This window comes from Crinia signifera, chromosome 5, assembly GCF_055691185.1.
Source record: "Crinia signifera chromosome 5, ASM5569118v1, whole genome shotgun sequence".
Taxonomy (NCBI): Eukaryota; Metazoa; Chordata; class Amphibia; order Anura; family Myobatrachidae; genus Crinia; species Crinia signifera.
In genome coordinates this window covers 150,920,930-150,937,654 of record NC_139221.1, presented here as the reverse complement: position 1 = coordinate 150,937,654, position 16,725 = coordinate 150,920,930, and the positions used below count along the sequence as shown (strand labels likewise).

The following is a 16,725-nucleotide window of genomic DNA, read 5'->3' as shown; positions in this document are numbered from 1 at the left end:
GCCTCACGCAAAGCATAATGGGGCAGATGTATTAAACCTTAAGACATAAATGCAAGGGTAATAAAGAGATAAACGTCCAGCCAATCACCAGCTGTCATGTTACAGGCTGTGTTTGAAAAAAAGTCAGTAAGGAGCTGATTGGCTGGACGTTTATCTCTCCTCATCAAATTTGCATTTATCTCTTGTTAAGGCTTAAAACATCTGCCCAGTCTTTGATAAGTGCTGGTTTACAGGGCAAATTGGACAGCCCTGACTGAATCCATTAGCTGCGGTAATGTCATGCAGCTAATAGGATACCACCTTAAGTCTACAAAAATTGGAACTCAATTTGTTTATCGAGAGAAGATATTTAAAAAGTACTGCAAAACAAGCCTGTGAAACACCATATTTTTTATTATCATTTTAACAAAAGTACATAGCAAATTTATTACACTTTGCACGTAATAAATATAAATTTACAAAAGGAAAGGAGGGGAAAAAATATTAAACAGAAACTTGAACATAGCAGTACAAAAATGTTTTCTAAAATAGAAGGGGAAAAAAATAAAGTAAAATTATGTTTTTGTGCATCAGAAACAGCCAATTATTCTTAAAACAAGAATATTCCTTGGAAATGGTTTGTGGGCGTTATGACATGATACAGTAGGTGAAGGGTAACAGATCCTCAACATCTGCAAAGTATGTGAATCTTCAGCACACAACAGCTTCAAGTCAACCATCACACAGGTTGTCTCCATCCACAGTGATCGTGTAATCCATTTTCAGATAATGATGCCTACAAAGCGCTTCCAGGAATCCTCTCACAGATAAACATTATCCACATTGGAAATTATAATCCTCCCAAGACCGTAGGCAGCATTTAACATTTTGCTATGAGGGTGGGTGGTCTTCACCCCTGACTGCCTTGTATTTGGCCATATCTTCAGGAAAAACTTTACTCAGCTCTTGGATTAAAAGGCTTTTGAATTTCTGTAGAAAAGAAACAGTGGAAAACTGGCATTTGCTTATTGTTAAAAATACAGTTATGAAATACAGTAACAAAAAAAGACATAGTAACATCACAAAAGAAAACAAAACTTAATACCGTAAGTCTGGGTACACAATATGCCTGGAGATATGCTAAGAAACAGGTGCTTGATATGGCTGGGCAGACATGAAGCTAGACAGGCATTTGAATTTGCCTACCCACCTATGATGTCAGTACCTGCAGCCAGTGGGTCACCTGTACACACAGACGGTATAACAAAGAAATAAAACATAACAGGAAGGAGCTGGGGACTGGCTTTGAGGGCCACCTAGTCATCAAATCCGATACTGCATCTCTGCAAGTTTATTAATATGACATAGGATACTTCAGGATGTGCAAGTTCATTAATTTATACCACTGTGAATCTAGGAGTAACGTCTTCTTTAAAAGTGGATTTATTAATGTGTTTGTAGAGTGATTATTGGTCTGGTGTGGTGAGGAAAAATAAATAAAAAAAAAAAAAAAAAAAACTGACAAATGGGTCTTTGCCTTTATAAATATTAGCCAGACAAACAATAGGTCTTGAGCATGAAGTCTCACACCCACCACTTCTACCCCTTTCACACCAGCCTAAAATTCCCGGGCTGGGCCTGGGAACACCCCGCGACCAGCGCTGGTTTGTAACTTTCCCGGGCCAAAATCCCGGAAAAAAACTTGCTGGGATTTCAACCCTGCTGTGGAGCAGGGTTGTTCACGGGTTCGACCCAGGGTCCTGGCCGGTGTGAAAGGGGTACTCACCCGGGTTTGCCAGCCCTCGGTACGTGTGGTCAGGCTGGGGATCCACACTGGCGGGCGCAGATGACAGGACAGGCAGCGGATGAAGATGACACAGATGCATCATCTTGGCTCGCCGCCTGTGGGGGATCACCAGCCTGCACCGAGCATCAGCAACTCGGGTGAGTACTGTCCACCACCTCCTGCCTGCCTCCTCCTCCCCACACCAGAAAATGCAGGGACTTTTCAGGTGTGAAAGGGGCCAACCCGGAATGCCCAGACATGATCCCTGAGCCGAATTCACAGGTGAGTCCCTACATTTTCTGGTGTGAAAGGGGTATTATCAAATTAAACATACTTTCTTCTCTGAGACACTAGCAGCTTTGCGTTACGCTCTTGGTTAAGGAGGAAAGCAATTTTCATGGTAATATACTAGGGATGTAGTAGAGTACCAGAGACCCTGGTTCAGCACCTTACTGGTACCAGATATGGCAAAGCATGCAGATTTCTACTACTCTATACTCTCCATAATTTGTTATTGTACTAAAAAAACTGTCTGATTATATGAATACCTTACAGGCTTTAGGGTGAACACAGACAGGCGCAGAAGACTTAACATTTATTGGTGACTCAAATCATAATTTATCTCTGTTGCAAGATATAGTTTAGGAAGGGCTGTTTGAGTGATATCTTACACTATATCTTCTAGTGTGTACATTTAGGACCTTATTCTAATTGCCACGCTCCCCTGGCAATGCACACTTCTCGCATCGTTAATGACCCCTGCCAACTTTGGAACATGCAGGTCAATTTGGCTACCTAGTCAAGGATCTGCATGTTCAGCGACTGATATTCATCACTGAATGATATCGTTCAGGGTGTACACACAATATTGACTGGCTTTGAACGATATTGTTAACTATATTGGTCGCATCAAACATTGCTTTAGTGTGAATGTGGCTTTATACCTCTGCAAATTGGCTGTTGATATTAAAATATTTGGAGACCATTAAGGTAGGGGAAGAAAAGTGTTCTAGAAACAGTCTTAGTTACATAATCTAGGTAGAATGCCATTATTTTTGTCTCTATCCCAAAATATTTAGCTCCTCAATGACCTCTCATGTCAGTGAGCATTCATTGTGAGCATACACAAATATAATAAATGGGGTGTAAGCAACACTTGTGGGCATATAACTGCCTACATTTACTCTTGTCACATTAAAATGTTATTGAGATACAAATAGATAGTTGGAAGTAAAGGCTCACACACACTGGGCGATTTTGAGCTGAAAGCAGCTCTGTTTTGCCATTTGAGTTGATTTCAGCTCAAAAGCCGGCCAGTGTGTATGGGCTCCAGGACCGGCGCCACCACTAGGCATTTGCCTAGGGCGCCGGCCACTGGAGGGCAGTACTGAGCCGCCGAGGAGAGGTACCATAGCAGGGAACAGGTAGGCATTCCTTCCCCCCGCCAAGATCCCGCCAGTTAACGCTGCCCCCCCCCCCCCCGACATGGGGGTGCGGGCGCCCGCCACAGTATCGCCCGCACACCCCCCCCCCCCCCATTGAACCGCGTATAGAGCCTGCTGAAATTGCCTGGGGCGTAGAAAGGCTTGGCACCGGCCCTGATGGGCTCTCACATCAACACAGACCACTGCAGCTCAACTGCTGGTATTACTAGCAGATGAGTGACAGGGTGGATGGCAATGGAAAGGGATCCACCCTTGGGAAAGTCGCTTAGACACGTGAAAATTGCTCGGTGTGTATGCACCTTTCGAGTACACTTAACAAGAACAGCACAAGCTAAGCTTTCAGAAGAGGACCACAATGTTTTCTATGCAAGTGCCATAATGAACCTCCTCAATACACTAAGAATTAAAAAACCTCAATGCATAGTACATGCGATTAAGAAAACAATGTATCTGCAAATACTATAGGTATAAAAATAAAATGCATAAAAATAAAACACCCACACATGATTTGCACTAAACATCTAACAGTGGAGAAAGACAAACAAACTAAACCTACCTTCATTGTATCTATTTTCCCCTTCACTTGCTCATTTTTCGCCAAAGCTCTCTCTAGACACTCCTTTGTGTAAAGCTGAGGATTACGGCCTTGGTCAATGTAACTAGAAAACAAATATAAAACATATAATACTCCAAAAAAAAAGTGTCATTTAAAGTAGTATTCAGTAATAATATAGTAATGTACAGTAATAAATCAGCTCCTTTTGGAACGACAAGCCACATTTCCTAATATCCCTGTAATGGTCTACTTGAGGAAGTCCAGATCCTTGTCAGTTCGGAGTACTTAATGAGGGACCTAGGATAACCTACTCAGGTATACTGCTTCTGCATTCTCTCGGCCACATGGAATACCGCATTGTAAAGCTACCCAGACTATCATAGTTTTGCTTTCCTTCTGCCTTTCTGATAATTTAAAATGCCTGCACGGTTTTGTCATACCATGGCTCAAACATATTAGCTTTCAATTATAATATTTTATCGTTCTAGTATGATTATGTATTTCAACCCTTGTCCTTTATGTTATAAGACACATTTTGGGATGGGCAATGCTCCAAACTTCAGATGTGTTGTCTTGAGAATTCAGGCAATTTTCTTGTTTTTTTAAGTGTCTTATGGCACGGGTTAGAGTTGTGCAATTCAACTTACTATTTTGCATAGGCTCTCAGAATAGGAAAAGGAAAAAACGTATTTACCCTAAATAAGGGACCCACCTTTAATGTAGAAGGGCAGTTTATAAGCAGATTTAATATTCTGTTGATTGTATGGTTTTCTTATATATCGTATATATTTCCTATTGAAACTTTTACATTGTTCATGAGAAAGAAAATATCTAGGAGTAAATAAATGTTTAGAGTCATGGTGTGTGCACACTGTTAGATTCCTTTGCTATTCGACTTATGGCGTGTACACACTTGTACAATGTGCATGAGAAATCTCATCTGGATCACATGCAGATTGTATGGGTTTTAACCCTTGCGATCCCGATGTGCACTCCCTTATCGCAGCCAGAAAGTCTTGGCTGCATAGACTATATAGTGCAGATCTGCACTATACAGTCTAAATTGTATGCAGATCGTCTAAATTGTATATATAGTCTAAATTGTAATATAGGTGTGTACACACTTGTACAATTTAGACTATATATACAATTTAGACTATATAGTGCAGATCTGAACTATATAGTCTATGCAGCCAAGACTTTCTGACTGCGATACGGGAGCACGCATCGGTTTCGATTGGTGCTGTCCCGGGAGTGCAAATTGGGATCGCAAGGTTAAAAACCTGTGCGATCTGCATGAGATTTTGACTATATAGTCAAAATCTAATGTCAAATTTCACTGTGTGTACACAGCATCAGAGTTAAAGCTCCATACACACTGATCAATAAGATCGGAGCAATATTGGCTTAATATTGCTCAGTTTCCCAATTTCAACAGTGACCAGAGAAGGCTGCCGATAAAAATTAGACACTCTGCCTGCAGCAGCTGCTGGTTACAGCAGCATGCTCCTCTGACCAGCGACCACCCCAGGGCTGGTTGCAGACAAGTGCACTCCCAGCGACTGTCACCCCATACACTCTAGGGATATGGTCACTCAGCAATTTAGTATCACTTTACATAGGAGCTTAGTTGAAAAATGAAATGCCTGTAGAAGCCCTTCACTGGAATTCTTCCCATCACTGCCCAATGACAACACTATTTCAGGTTATTCTTCTTCCGGACATCCATATGGACCGCCTCTCTCCATAACTTTAAGGGTCTAGAGTAGACACTAAAGCAATGGAGCTACCCAACTTCAATATGGCTCCTGAAGTAATATATTTTTTCACTCTTGGTCTTTTAGTAGTCCCATCTTCATGAGGAATTGTGTTTCAGGCAGATATGTTATAAACAGCTGCATTTACCTTACAAACCAAAGTGAATGACTAGACTTTCTGACCATTAAATGGATACTTACATATTTGGCTTCATGTTTAAAAGATTTTACTAGTAAAAATTGTCCGGTACTTATGAGTTATCCGGGCGCCCGATTTCTAAATCGGGTCGGATCGGGCACATCGCATCGCATGCGACCATCGGATGCGATGCGATGACCCGATTTTTCCATAGGAATCAATGTTAAAATGGACAGAGTCCATTTTAACATGGAATTCAATGGGAAAAAGGGGTCCTTTTCATACCCCCACTATCCAAGTGGGCATGGAGTTGGATATAAACCTGTGGCGAGCGTAGCGAGCCACCGAGCCCAAAGCGTGGCGAGCGTAGCGAGCCCCGCGAGGGGACACAGAATACCGTCCCCTCGCTTCGCTCGCCACGCTTCGGGCTCGGTGGCTCGCTACGCTCGCCACAGGTTTATATCCAACTCCATGCCCACTTGGATAGTAGGGGTATGAAGAGGACCCCTTTTTCCCATTGAATTCCATGTTAAAATGGACTCTGTCCATTTTAACATTGTTTCCTATGGAAAAATCGGGTCATCGCATCCGATGGTCGCATGCGATGCGATATCGCATCGCATCGCATCTGATTGTATGCCTTAACTTAAGGCATACAATCAAAAAATCGGGCGCCCAGATAACTCATAAGTACCAATTGTCCTTTCAAATTCTGGGCCTGAACACAATTGGAAGCCCCTAGGTTTAAAACCTGACACTTCGCAAATAAGCCCCCAGGTGTTAAAAGCTCAATTACAAAGCATCAATGCCTTTTGACTAATAATCAAATAAACATCCTTGCATTGATTTTTGTTGCGGGAACAGGACAGTTCTGTCTCCTGATGGCCCAAGGGACACAAAGATCAAAAGCACCGACATCCATTATTCTTGGAGAAAAAACCATTAAGGTAATAAAACAAGAACATTTTGTCAGACTCAGACACCAGTTTTTACAGTATAATTTTTGGATGGGTGAATGTTTTCCTTAAGCTCTCACACAGTGCCTTTATTACCATGGCCTGTATCAGTGCTGCATGTGTTTTAGCGAAGGTTATTCATACTAGAATTTGGAGCAAAATGCTCTAGGCTTTATACCACAGGTTCTCAAAGTCGGTCCTCGGGACCCCACACCGTGCATGTTTTGCAGGACTCCTCACAGAATCAAGTAAAATAAAAAGCTCCACCTCTGGATCTTTTAAAATGTGTCAGTCAGTAATGATTGCACCTGCCGGGTGACCTGGAAAACGTGAACTGTGTGGGGTTCTATTATATTTAAAATAAACCACAACACCCTTCACAGTATATAAAACAAGTATATGAAAGTCAAAATGTGGACACATGAAAAGTGTTGACATTGTCCCAGTGAGCATAGAGGGAGAATCTAATAATGTGCTGAGCACAGCGACGCACCATACCAGAAGCATGGTGAGCGGAAGTGGTACACTAATATGTTGTACATGTGGAAATAGACACAAAAGGTGAAAAAAAACTCATGTCGACCAATAGTGACTATCGGCCTAACGATCCACACACATACAAACATAAGCTAGATCAGTGGTAGCCAGCTCCAGTCCTCGAGAGCTACCAACAGTTCACACTTTCCAGCTCACCCCACAGGTGCACTCATTACTGACTGACACCTTTTAAAAGATCCACAGGTGGAGCCAATGACTTCACTTGTGCTTCTGTGAGGAGACCTGGAAAACGTTAACTGTTGGTAGCTCTCGAGGACTGGAGTTGGCTACCCCTGAGCTAGATGCATTGGAGACTTACTCAAACACTTCCAAGGGCACAGTGAGATCATGCAGCTGTTGTCGACACTTGTCTATATCCTGCAATCCAGCGACCATGAAATTCCTGTAGAAATACAGCAAATAAAACAAAGTTAGGAGCTGCAAATCTAGAAATCAGTGCCATATTTTAGAAATACTAATGGATTTGACCTATTAGTTGAATAATGAAGTGTAAAAGGGGTGTTACTCAAACTTTTTAGCACATTCCTGCTGTTGAAAGACAACACCATATAACCTAGCATCAACTGCCTTCCAACTCCAATTCTTCCCACGCTGTCCTGCTCCTCACATAATTCAGAACTTGCTTAGCTAGACTCTTGGGACTGCTTAAGGATGATCACATTTTCTAGAATTGGGGCTTATAATAAAATGGTTCTTCACACATACACAGGAGCCACCGCTGTTAAGACTCCTGACAGTCAGTATGATCTTTCTTCAGGACAGTGTGAACCTATTCTGCATAACACAAGGTGTTTTTTTTTTTTTTAAGCAGAGCCAGCCGGAGTAACCATTTGTTTTTTTCTAAAATGCATCTTCCAGCTGACTGGGACTTCTTGACTCAGAGAGGAGGGGGACAGACATACGATACTTTATGGTCCTGAAGTCTGGGAGACCATTAGGAAACTGTAGCCCCTTAAGCTCACATGCTTGAGATCACCAGTTGCAAGATCATTGCGCTTTCCTTTCCTTTTATTCTCCTGGGCTCTCCCTTGTATCATGCAACTTTGTCTCTACATAAAAATCTACGTCCATCTTCTTATTGGCGATTTAGCCCAGCGTGTATTGATAATGATGAGAGGGAATATGACTGGGCTAAAAAACGCTCAGTGCCTACACACTGAGCGTTTTTCGATTTTCCCAGGGGTGGACGATTTTCCATATCAGGACCCTATGGAAAAGGCATGCATTCCCTCGATCATCTGCCGGTAATACCAGCAGATGAATGGCCTGGCCAGCGATGATCCGGGAGCACGCATCATGGCTGACCTGTACACACTGGGTGGCCTTCGAGCTGAAAGCAGCACAAATGAGTAAACCAAGTGGCTTTCAGCTTAAAGTCGCCCATTGTGTATGGGCCTTAAGACTCTGTTCTTGTTTTCCCTCTATATACCACCTCAGTTCACACTACAGTATCACCTTCGCGCTGTTGACATGCAAAGCCAACTACTTAAGGAATTGACCAAACTTCTCCTTTACACACCACATCAATCCCACCTCTGGAACATCCACAGCGCCTCACTGAGGACTGTTCCCACCCCATAAATACATGGCATTATGTTGTCATGTCAAGGAGGCAGGGCCGCAAGCATCAGGAAGTACAATACTAAGGACATCCCGAGCAGCTGTACAGATGCATGCCTGGAGCGTCCAATGAACGTTCTGGGCAACATTACAACAGCTATATTGGCTGTATGGTACTGTGATAGGCACCCCCCTAGTAAAAGCCCAGATTTCTAGTCCCTTAATCATGTAGGAGGATACTAAACAGCTTAAATCATACTATTGTCATCGCTTTCATGGATTATTGCAATCTCTTCCTATCTCCTAAGAAATCCATTCTCAACACTGAAGCTCATCCGCTCTTCCTAATGATCTGAGTTGAACCCTACTCAGTCATCGGCTCCACTTCCTTAACAGAACCCAGTTGAATTGTAGTGGTTAGGATGCTGCCTCACAGCACGGAGGTCATGGGATCAATTAGCATGGCCCTGTGATGAGTTTGTATATTTAGCAACTTCTAGAATATAATAGTATGCGATTGGTTGCTATGGGCAACACCCCATCTACAATAGAACTCCCATATCAGTAAATTCACCCCTAAATCCCAGATGATGTGCCTGGAGTTATTCAGTTGTAATACACTTTGCACATTGCCCAAATAACATGGGATATTGCAGTAAAGGTGCAGTGAAAAAGCGCTAAAGTAAAATAACCCGGGTCAGAACCACACATTTGAACCAGGGATTGATACCGATTGTTAAAACATGAGTCGGACCCAGGTCGATGTACAGTATGAAAGGGTCTGACAGGTTATTTATCCTGGAAGTCAGCAAAAGGTGCTTATTGGCTGTTTCTGTGCATCCTTAGACAACCTCTCGGCCATGACGTACTAAGAACAGATTTTTGCGGCCTGGAAAAAGTTGCTCAAAGTTGTATTTAGATTGTATGACTTTACAGGAAATTATCCAATGCAATGGTGTGCATCTAAAACTTCAAAAGCTGAATCTGATCTGACCTGACAAGTACAAGATTACAGAATATTTGTAATACATAAACAATTAAAAAAAAGTCTAAAACCTAAAAATACTAAATAGGCTTTGATTTGTAAAAAAAAAAAAAAAAAAAAGCTTATGTGCTCTGTGTCAATTTCCTGTTTTTACTTGTTTAATGCATCTTATGCACATCGTTATACTAACTAAATGGACAAGCGGCTTTTGTTGATTAAAATAAAAACACTGCATACCTGTATTCTATATGTAATTGCACATGTATCGTCATAAAAAAAAAAAAAAATGAAGATATACTGTTTGGCTGGGAAATACTCTAACACAGTGGTTCTAATACTGTGGGGCAGATGTATTAAGCCTTAACAAGAGATAAATGCAAGGGTGATAGAGATAAACATCCAGCCAATCAACTCCTTACTGACTTTTTTCAAACACAGCCTGTAATATGGCAGTTAAAGAGAGATAAGCGTCCAGCCAATCACCTGCTAACTGCCATATTACAGGCTGTGTTTGAAAAAAGTCAGTAAGGAGCTGATTAGCTGGACGCTTATCTCTCTATAACCCTTGCATTTATCTCTTGTTAAGGCTTAATACATCTGCCCCTGTGTTCCTAGGCACCCTGGCGTGCCCCGGGACAGTTGCAGGGGTGCCTTGGATTGGTGATCAAGAACAAATTCATAATAGTTATGGTAAAGCAATAGGCAAAACCAGAAATGGTGGCCGCCGATCATAAAATATGTGGGCAAACAAATGCAAATCTTGTTCCTCGCTACGTAATTGATCCTAAGGATGACACACACACATACAATTTACTTAATTTAATATTTTTTCTAACTTTATCATCAACAAGAAACTTTTAAACCTAGGAGCGCTTTAAAAAATATTCTGATATTCCCAACCTCGGTCCTCAGGGACCCCCAACGGTACACATTTTCCAGGCCACCTAACAGACACACAAGTGCACTAATTACTCACTGGCACATTTTAAAAGATTACAGGTGTAGCTTATTATTTCACCTGTGATTCTGTGTGGAGACCTGGAAAACATGCACTGTTGGGGGTCCCTGAGGACCGAGGTTGAGAACCACTGCTTTAGGGCACCGTGGATTCAAAAGGTTTGGGATCCACTACTGGTACACTTTATAAGCACACACAGGATCTCACCGCACTCACCATTCCCAGGTTAGGGAGCAGTGGCCTGTGACAGTATTGCTTAAATAAAAGAGCTCAGGACTCACCATAGTAAACTAACTCACATTGATAAATATTGGAGTTTTGGTTCATGGATTGATCAATGCATTTTAGCTTACAGCCAGTTTGCCTTTGAGGGCCCCCTGCAGCTCCGCGGGAGGCTGCTTACGATTTGGCACTTGATGCGCCAAATTATACATGCAATAAATCGCATGCGATTTATTGCATGTATATCCCTGGGGAGCTGGCAAGGGTGGGGGGCAGTAAGGGGAGTCCGTGCAGCACGGGGTGGGCAGCGGGGTCCCTGCTGAACTGGGCAGTAAGTCAGTGGGGTTCGTGCGGCGGCTGGGAACTAAGTAGCGCTATTTGCTGGGTGACGCACAGGAAGCTCTTCTGAATTTGAAAACATTTTGAAAAGACTGTCCGGATGCTCATTGGCTGAACCTCATCCAATCAGCGTACGGCCAGAGTTTTAATATTCGGCAGCACTTCCCGTGCTGCTGCTCGGAAAATTTAGCTCACAGCCCCCTCATAGACCCCGCTACTGCACATAGGTGTGTGACAGCGGTGCAGCAGGTTCAATCTGTAGGGTGCGCCCCAATGCGCACAAGTGGTCGGACGAGGTATCAAACACATCGGATTTGGGACGATTTCTCGGCCAGATCCATCTGGATCTGGTGAAATCATCCCTAAGTGTATGGGCACCTTAAGACCTACTATCGACTATTGCGAATGTGGAAACCGCCATCACATTATATATACATGATATAGTTATAGAAATTTGGTTGGTTATATTGGTAAATCTTCCAAGATTTGAAGCTGATAAGTCTTAAGCTGAATACCGCCTAGACCAGTGGTTCCCAAACTGTCCTCAGGACCCCTCTCAAATCCTGTTTTCCAGGTCACCCTACAGGTTTAATCATTGCTGACACATTTAAAAAGATCCACAGGTGGAGCTAATTATTTCACTTGATTCTGTGAGGAGACCTGCAATAAAATGCACTGTGTGGGTAGAGAGGACCGACTTTGAGAAAGGGGGGGGCAGCAGCACAGTGCCAGGCGGTGCAGGGGGGGGGGGGGCAGCAGCACAGTGCCAGGCGGTGCAGGGGGGGGGCAGCACAGTGCCAGGCGGTGCAGGGGGGCCAGCAGCACAGTGCCAGGCGGTGCAGGGGGGCCAGCAGCACAGTGCCAGGCGGTGGCAGGGTGGCCAGCAGCACAGTGCCAGGCGGTGCGGGGGGGGGGCAGGGGGGGGGCCAGCAGCACAGTGCCAGGCGGTGCAGGGGGGGGGGGGCCAGCAGCACAGTGCCAGGCGGTGCAGGGGGGGGGGGCAGCAGCACAGTGCCAGGCGGTGCAGGGGGGGGCCAGCAGCACAGTGCCAGGCGGTGCAGGGGGGGGGGGGGGGGCAGCAGCACAGTGCCAGGCGGTGCAGGGGGGGGGGGGGCAGCAGCACAGTGCCAGGCGGTGCAGGGGGGCCAGCAGCACAGTGCCAGGCGGTGCGGGGGGGGGGGGGCAGCAGCACAGTGCCAGGCGGTGCGGGGGGGGGGCAGCAGCACAGTGCCAGGCGGTGCAGGGGGGGGGGGCAGCAGCACAGTGCCAGGCGGTGCAGGGGGGGGGGGGGCAGCAGCACAGTGCCAGGCGGTGCAGGGGGGGGGGGCAGCAGCACAGTGCCAGGCGGTGCAGGGGGGGGGGCCAGCAGCACAGTGCCAGGCGGTGCAGGGGGGGGGGGGGGGGGGGGGGCCAGCAGCACAGTGCCAGGCGGTGCAGGGGGGGGGGGCCAGCAGCACAGTGCCAGGCGGTGGAGGGGGGGGGGGGCAGCAGCACAGTGCCAGGCGGTGCAGGGGGGCCAGCAGCACAGTGCCAGGCGGTGCAGGGGGGCCAGCAGCACAGTGCCAGGCGGTGCAGGGGGGCCAGCAGCACAGTGCCAGGCGGTGCAGGGGGGCCAGCAGCACAGTGCCAGGCGGTGCAGAGGGGCCAGCAGCACAGTGCCAGGCGGTGCAGGGGGGCCAGCAGCACAGTGCCAGGCGGTGCAGAGAGGGGCCAGCAGCACAGTGCCAGGCGGTGCAGGGGGGCCAGCAGCACAGTGCCAGGCGGTGCAGGGGGGCCAGCAGCACAGTGCCAGGCGGTGCAGGGGGGCCAGCAGCACAGTGCCAGGCGGTGCAGGGGGGCCAGCAGCACAGTGCCAGGCGGTGCAGGGGGGCCAGCAGCACAGTGCCAGGCGGTGCAGGGGGGCCAGCAGCACAGTGCCAGGCGGTGCAGGGGGGCCAGCAGCACAGTGCCAGGCGGTGCAGGGGGGCCAGCAGCACAGTGCCAGGCGGTGCAGGGGGGCCAGCAGCACAGTGCCAGGCGGTGCAGGGGGGCCAGCAGCACAGTGCCAGGCGGTGCAGGGGGGCCAGCAGCACAGTGCCAGGCGGTGCAGGGGGGCCAGCAGCACAGTGCCAGGCGGTGCAGGGGGGCCAGCAGCACAGTGCCAGGCGGTGCAGGGGGGCCAGCAGCACAGTGCCAGGCGGTGCAGGGGGGCCAGCAGCACAGTGCCAGGCGGTGCAGGGGGGCCAGCAGCACAGTGCCAGGCGGTGCAGGGGGGCCAGCAGCACAGTGCCAGGCGGTGCAGGGGGGCCAGCAGCACAGTGCCAGGCGGTGCAGGGGGGCCAGCAGCACAGTGCCAGGCGGTGCAGGGGGGCCAGCAGCACAGTGCCAGGCGGTGCAGGGGGGCCAGCAGCACAGTGCCAGGCGGTGCAGGGGGGCCAGCAGCACAGTGCCAGGCGGTGCAGGGGGGCCAGCAGCACAGTGCCAGGCGGTGCAGGGGGGCCAGCAGCACAGTGCCAGGCGGTGCAGGGGGGCCAGCAGCACAGTGCCAGGCGGTGCAGGGGGGCCAGCAGCACAGTGCCAGGCGGTGCAGGGGGGCCAGCAGCACAGTGCCAGGCGGTGCAGGGGGGCCAGCAGCACAGTGCCAGGCGGTGCAGGGGGGCCAGCAGCACAGTGCCAGGCGGTGCAGGGGGGCCAGCAGCACAGTGCCAGGCGGTGCAGGGGGGCCAGCAGCACAGTGCCAGGCGGTGCAGGGGGGCCAGCAGCACAGTGCCAGGCGGTGCAGGGGGGCCAGCAGCACAGTGCCAGGCGGTGCAGGGGGGCCAGCACTGGACAGGGGAGACACATGAAGTCACTTACAGTTTCTGGTTCAGACCGGCCTGACTGCTGGGCTGGAAGTCACTGACTATGATCCCCAGCTGGCGGATGTTCTCCACAAACTTCTCCAGGTGCTCCTCCAGGTTATCAAACTTGTCCGCCATCATCCCCCGGTTCTCCTGTCTATGCTGCGCTCAACGCTCTTTATCGCAGCAACTTCCCCGCCGTCACCCGGTAACCATACCACGGGGAGCACAGCGGCCTCACCGGGCGCACAGGGGCACCTACAGTCACAGAGGAGGGAGCAGCCGCCTGTATATCGCCAGTTCCTTCCCACTGCCGGATGCTCCCGCTCCGTCCTCATCAGCTTCCTGTATGCTCCCCTCCCCGCCCAGACTCAGCACCAGTACTGCTCACAATACTGGTAAGGATCGGGGACGAGCTGCGTGTCGTTCCCAACACGCCCCTGTTGCTGCGCGCGCATCCCCCGCACTCCTAGCTAGCTGGGCTGTTGTGATGTCAGCTTTGGGCAGTGTGCGTGCGCAGTGCGGCACCTGGCTCGTACTCGTATCTGGCTGCAACCTCCAGCTACTAACTGTGACTGATCATTGCGTCACACTGACATTGCGTGGTAAATAAACATGGTTACTCACCGGAGATGTGTGGCTGCATCTCTGAAGAGCTTATCGTGATTAATTACACGATGCATTAAGCTGGGTACACATCAGACCAGTGTTGGAGTGGAAATGTTGAAGTGGGGTATTGAAAAGTGAATATCCTCCAAAAACAGGGATGTAGCCATTCAGAAGGGGGCGTGTCCTTAAGTGTAGCTTACCACACCATGGTGCTGATTCAGATCCGTTCAAAGCTGGCAGTTCCCTGCAGAAGCCTATGGCAGTGGTTCCCAAACTGTGTGCCGTGGCTCCCTGGGGTGCCTCGGGACACATGCAGGGGTGCCCTGGGTTGGTAGTCCAGGACCAACTCAAATTATTAATGGTTAATTATTTATAAGCAAAAGCAATGCTGGTGGCTGCCATTAATAAAATGTGTACAAACAGAAGCAAATCCTGTCCTTTACCACATACCTGACCCAAAGAATCACATATAAACCCAATCTAATAAATTTATTTTTGGCCTAGGGGTGCCGTGAAAAAATTTTGATACTCTAGGGTGCCGTGATTCAAAAAAGATTGGGAACCCCTGGCCTATGGGCTTCTTACTGCAGCGATGTGTGAGGGATCTGTCACAGATCCCTCCCAGCATGCCCTACGGCTGGCGCTCATGCGCAGGCAGACTCCCGGGCCTCAGACCCAGAAATCCAGCGCTGTGGCCGCATTGCAAAGGGCAGCTCTTCTTGGGTTAATAATCGCATATGTTAGAGCATATTATTAACAATGCGATACACGGCAAAAGGGGGGCATTAGAGGGCTGCAGATGTTAGAACATCCCACCCTTAAGCCTGTGTCTGATGGTAAGGGGTCAGTGCATGCGCCTGTGCAAACGCCTTCGTCAGTATTACACTTGCTGAGGTGTTCACACACATATACCCCTTTCCCACTGCAGCTCTTAAACGGTATATTGCCGTTTTTTTAGCCTTTTTAAACGGGTAGAGCTGCAGTGGGAGAGCTCCAGGGTGCTTTACCCGTTTCACAAAGTGACGCTCCGGGTACTCAGTCCGTGGAGCCAGCAGGACAGAGACCAACGGGCATCACGCCCGCACACAGCCGCACCGTCTGCTACACACCCAGCATGGACGAAGCGGGTGACAGCAGCAGCAGGGAACGACAGTACTTACTTTGCCACAAAGCTCCGCTGCGCATCTCTGCAAACCACTTACAGGGTAAGAGGCTAGTGAGCGGGACGCCGCTCACTGCCAGACAATCTCACACAGAGGCACAGCCATTTGTACACCAGGACATAGACCTCACATCCGCACAGACTTATTGTATGAGACATATACCAAGGAGGTTTATGGTAAAAGGGTTCTGTTGACACCCCCATCCCCGCAAGGGCTCATTACATCAGACACTACCTTGCCACAGAGGCTCACCACTTATACCCATCAGAACTTCCTGGGTCCACACATCCCCCTAAATTGCATGAGACATAAACCACAGGAGGGTTATGGTAAAAGGGGTTCTGCTGACACCCCTATCCCCGCAAGGGCTCACCGCATCCCCCCCCCCCCCCCCCTCACCACAACACCTGCTTTGAGACATAAACCACAGGAGGTTTATGGTAAAAGAGCTCTGCTGAGACCCTCATTCCCCACCAGGGCTCATAGCAATACCCATCAACACCCACAACGACCTGTAGTCACCTTCCAGGTCACAGACGGACTTTTTCATGCACTATACCTTTTTGAACATTTATATTTACCTACATTAAACGTATTTTCACTTCAACAGATTGTATTTCATGTTATCTGTACACTGTCAATGCACACCAGGTGAGCGCATGACAATTTTTTCCTTTACCTATTAGGACAGAGAGAGTGACAGCAGGGACATGGATGGGGAGAGTGACATCATGGAGACAGGGAGAGAGAAAGCAGGGACACAGAGAGGAAATAGTGACAGCAGGGACACACGAGTAAAGTGACAGCAGGGAAATAATAGGCTACTTGCTTTGCAATATTTACTTTAAAAGGCGTTTGAGGAGAGCCAGGCCACCCCACATAGCTGCCTCGCGG

The 16,725-nt window shown here is 48.3% G+C and overlaps 1 protein-coding gene across 2 annotated transcripts; it reads right to left on the bottom strand.

Annotated features, from left to right (window-relative positions):
- Positions 1-375: 375 nt before the first annotated feature.
- On the bottom strand, positions 376-14,808 carry MED10 (mediator complex subunit 10). Of its 2 annotated transcripts, none has more exons than XM_083188119.1 (4): positions 14,687-14,808; positions 7,475-7,558; positions 3,767-3,869; positions 376-969 (listed from the first exon to the last, which is right to left on the bottom strand). In XM_083188119.1, the coding sequence occupies exons 1-4, from the start codon at positions 14,740-14,742 to the stop codon at positions 871-873; spliced, it is 342 nt and encodes a 113-aa protein (XP_083044245.1). In that variant the 5' UTR covers positions 14,743-14,808; the 3' UTR covers positions 376-870. The 2 variants fall into 2 exon arrangements, with proteins under 2 accessions (XP_083044245.1, XP_083044244.1); XM_083188118.1 differs by lacking the exon at positions 14,687-14,808 and adding an exon at positions 14,076-14,530.
- Between the last annotated feature and the right edge of the window lie 1,917 nt (positions 14,809-16,725).

Bases quoted from the DNA above. Each gene is read 5' to 3' on its own strand.
- MED10 (XM_083188118.1), bottom strand. From the start codon at position 14,200: ATGATGGCGGACAAGTTTGATAACCTGGAGGAGCACCTGGAGAAGTTT. The intron at 3,870-7,474 runs GTAAGTCTCCAA...TTTGTTTTCTAG, and splicing joins GTGCCCTTGGAAGTGTTTGA to TTACATTGACCAAGGCCGTA. The intron at 970-3,766 runs GTAGGTTTAGTT...TCTTTTCTACAG, and splicing joins GGAAAATAGATACAATGAAG to AAATTCAAAAGCCTTTTAAT.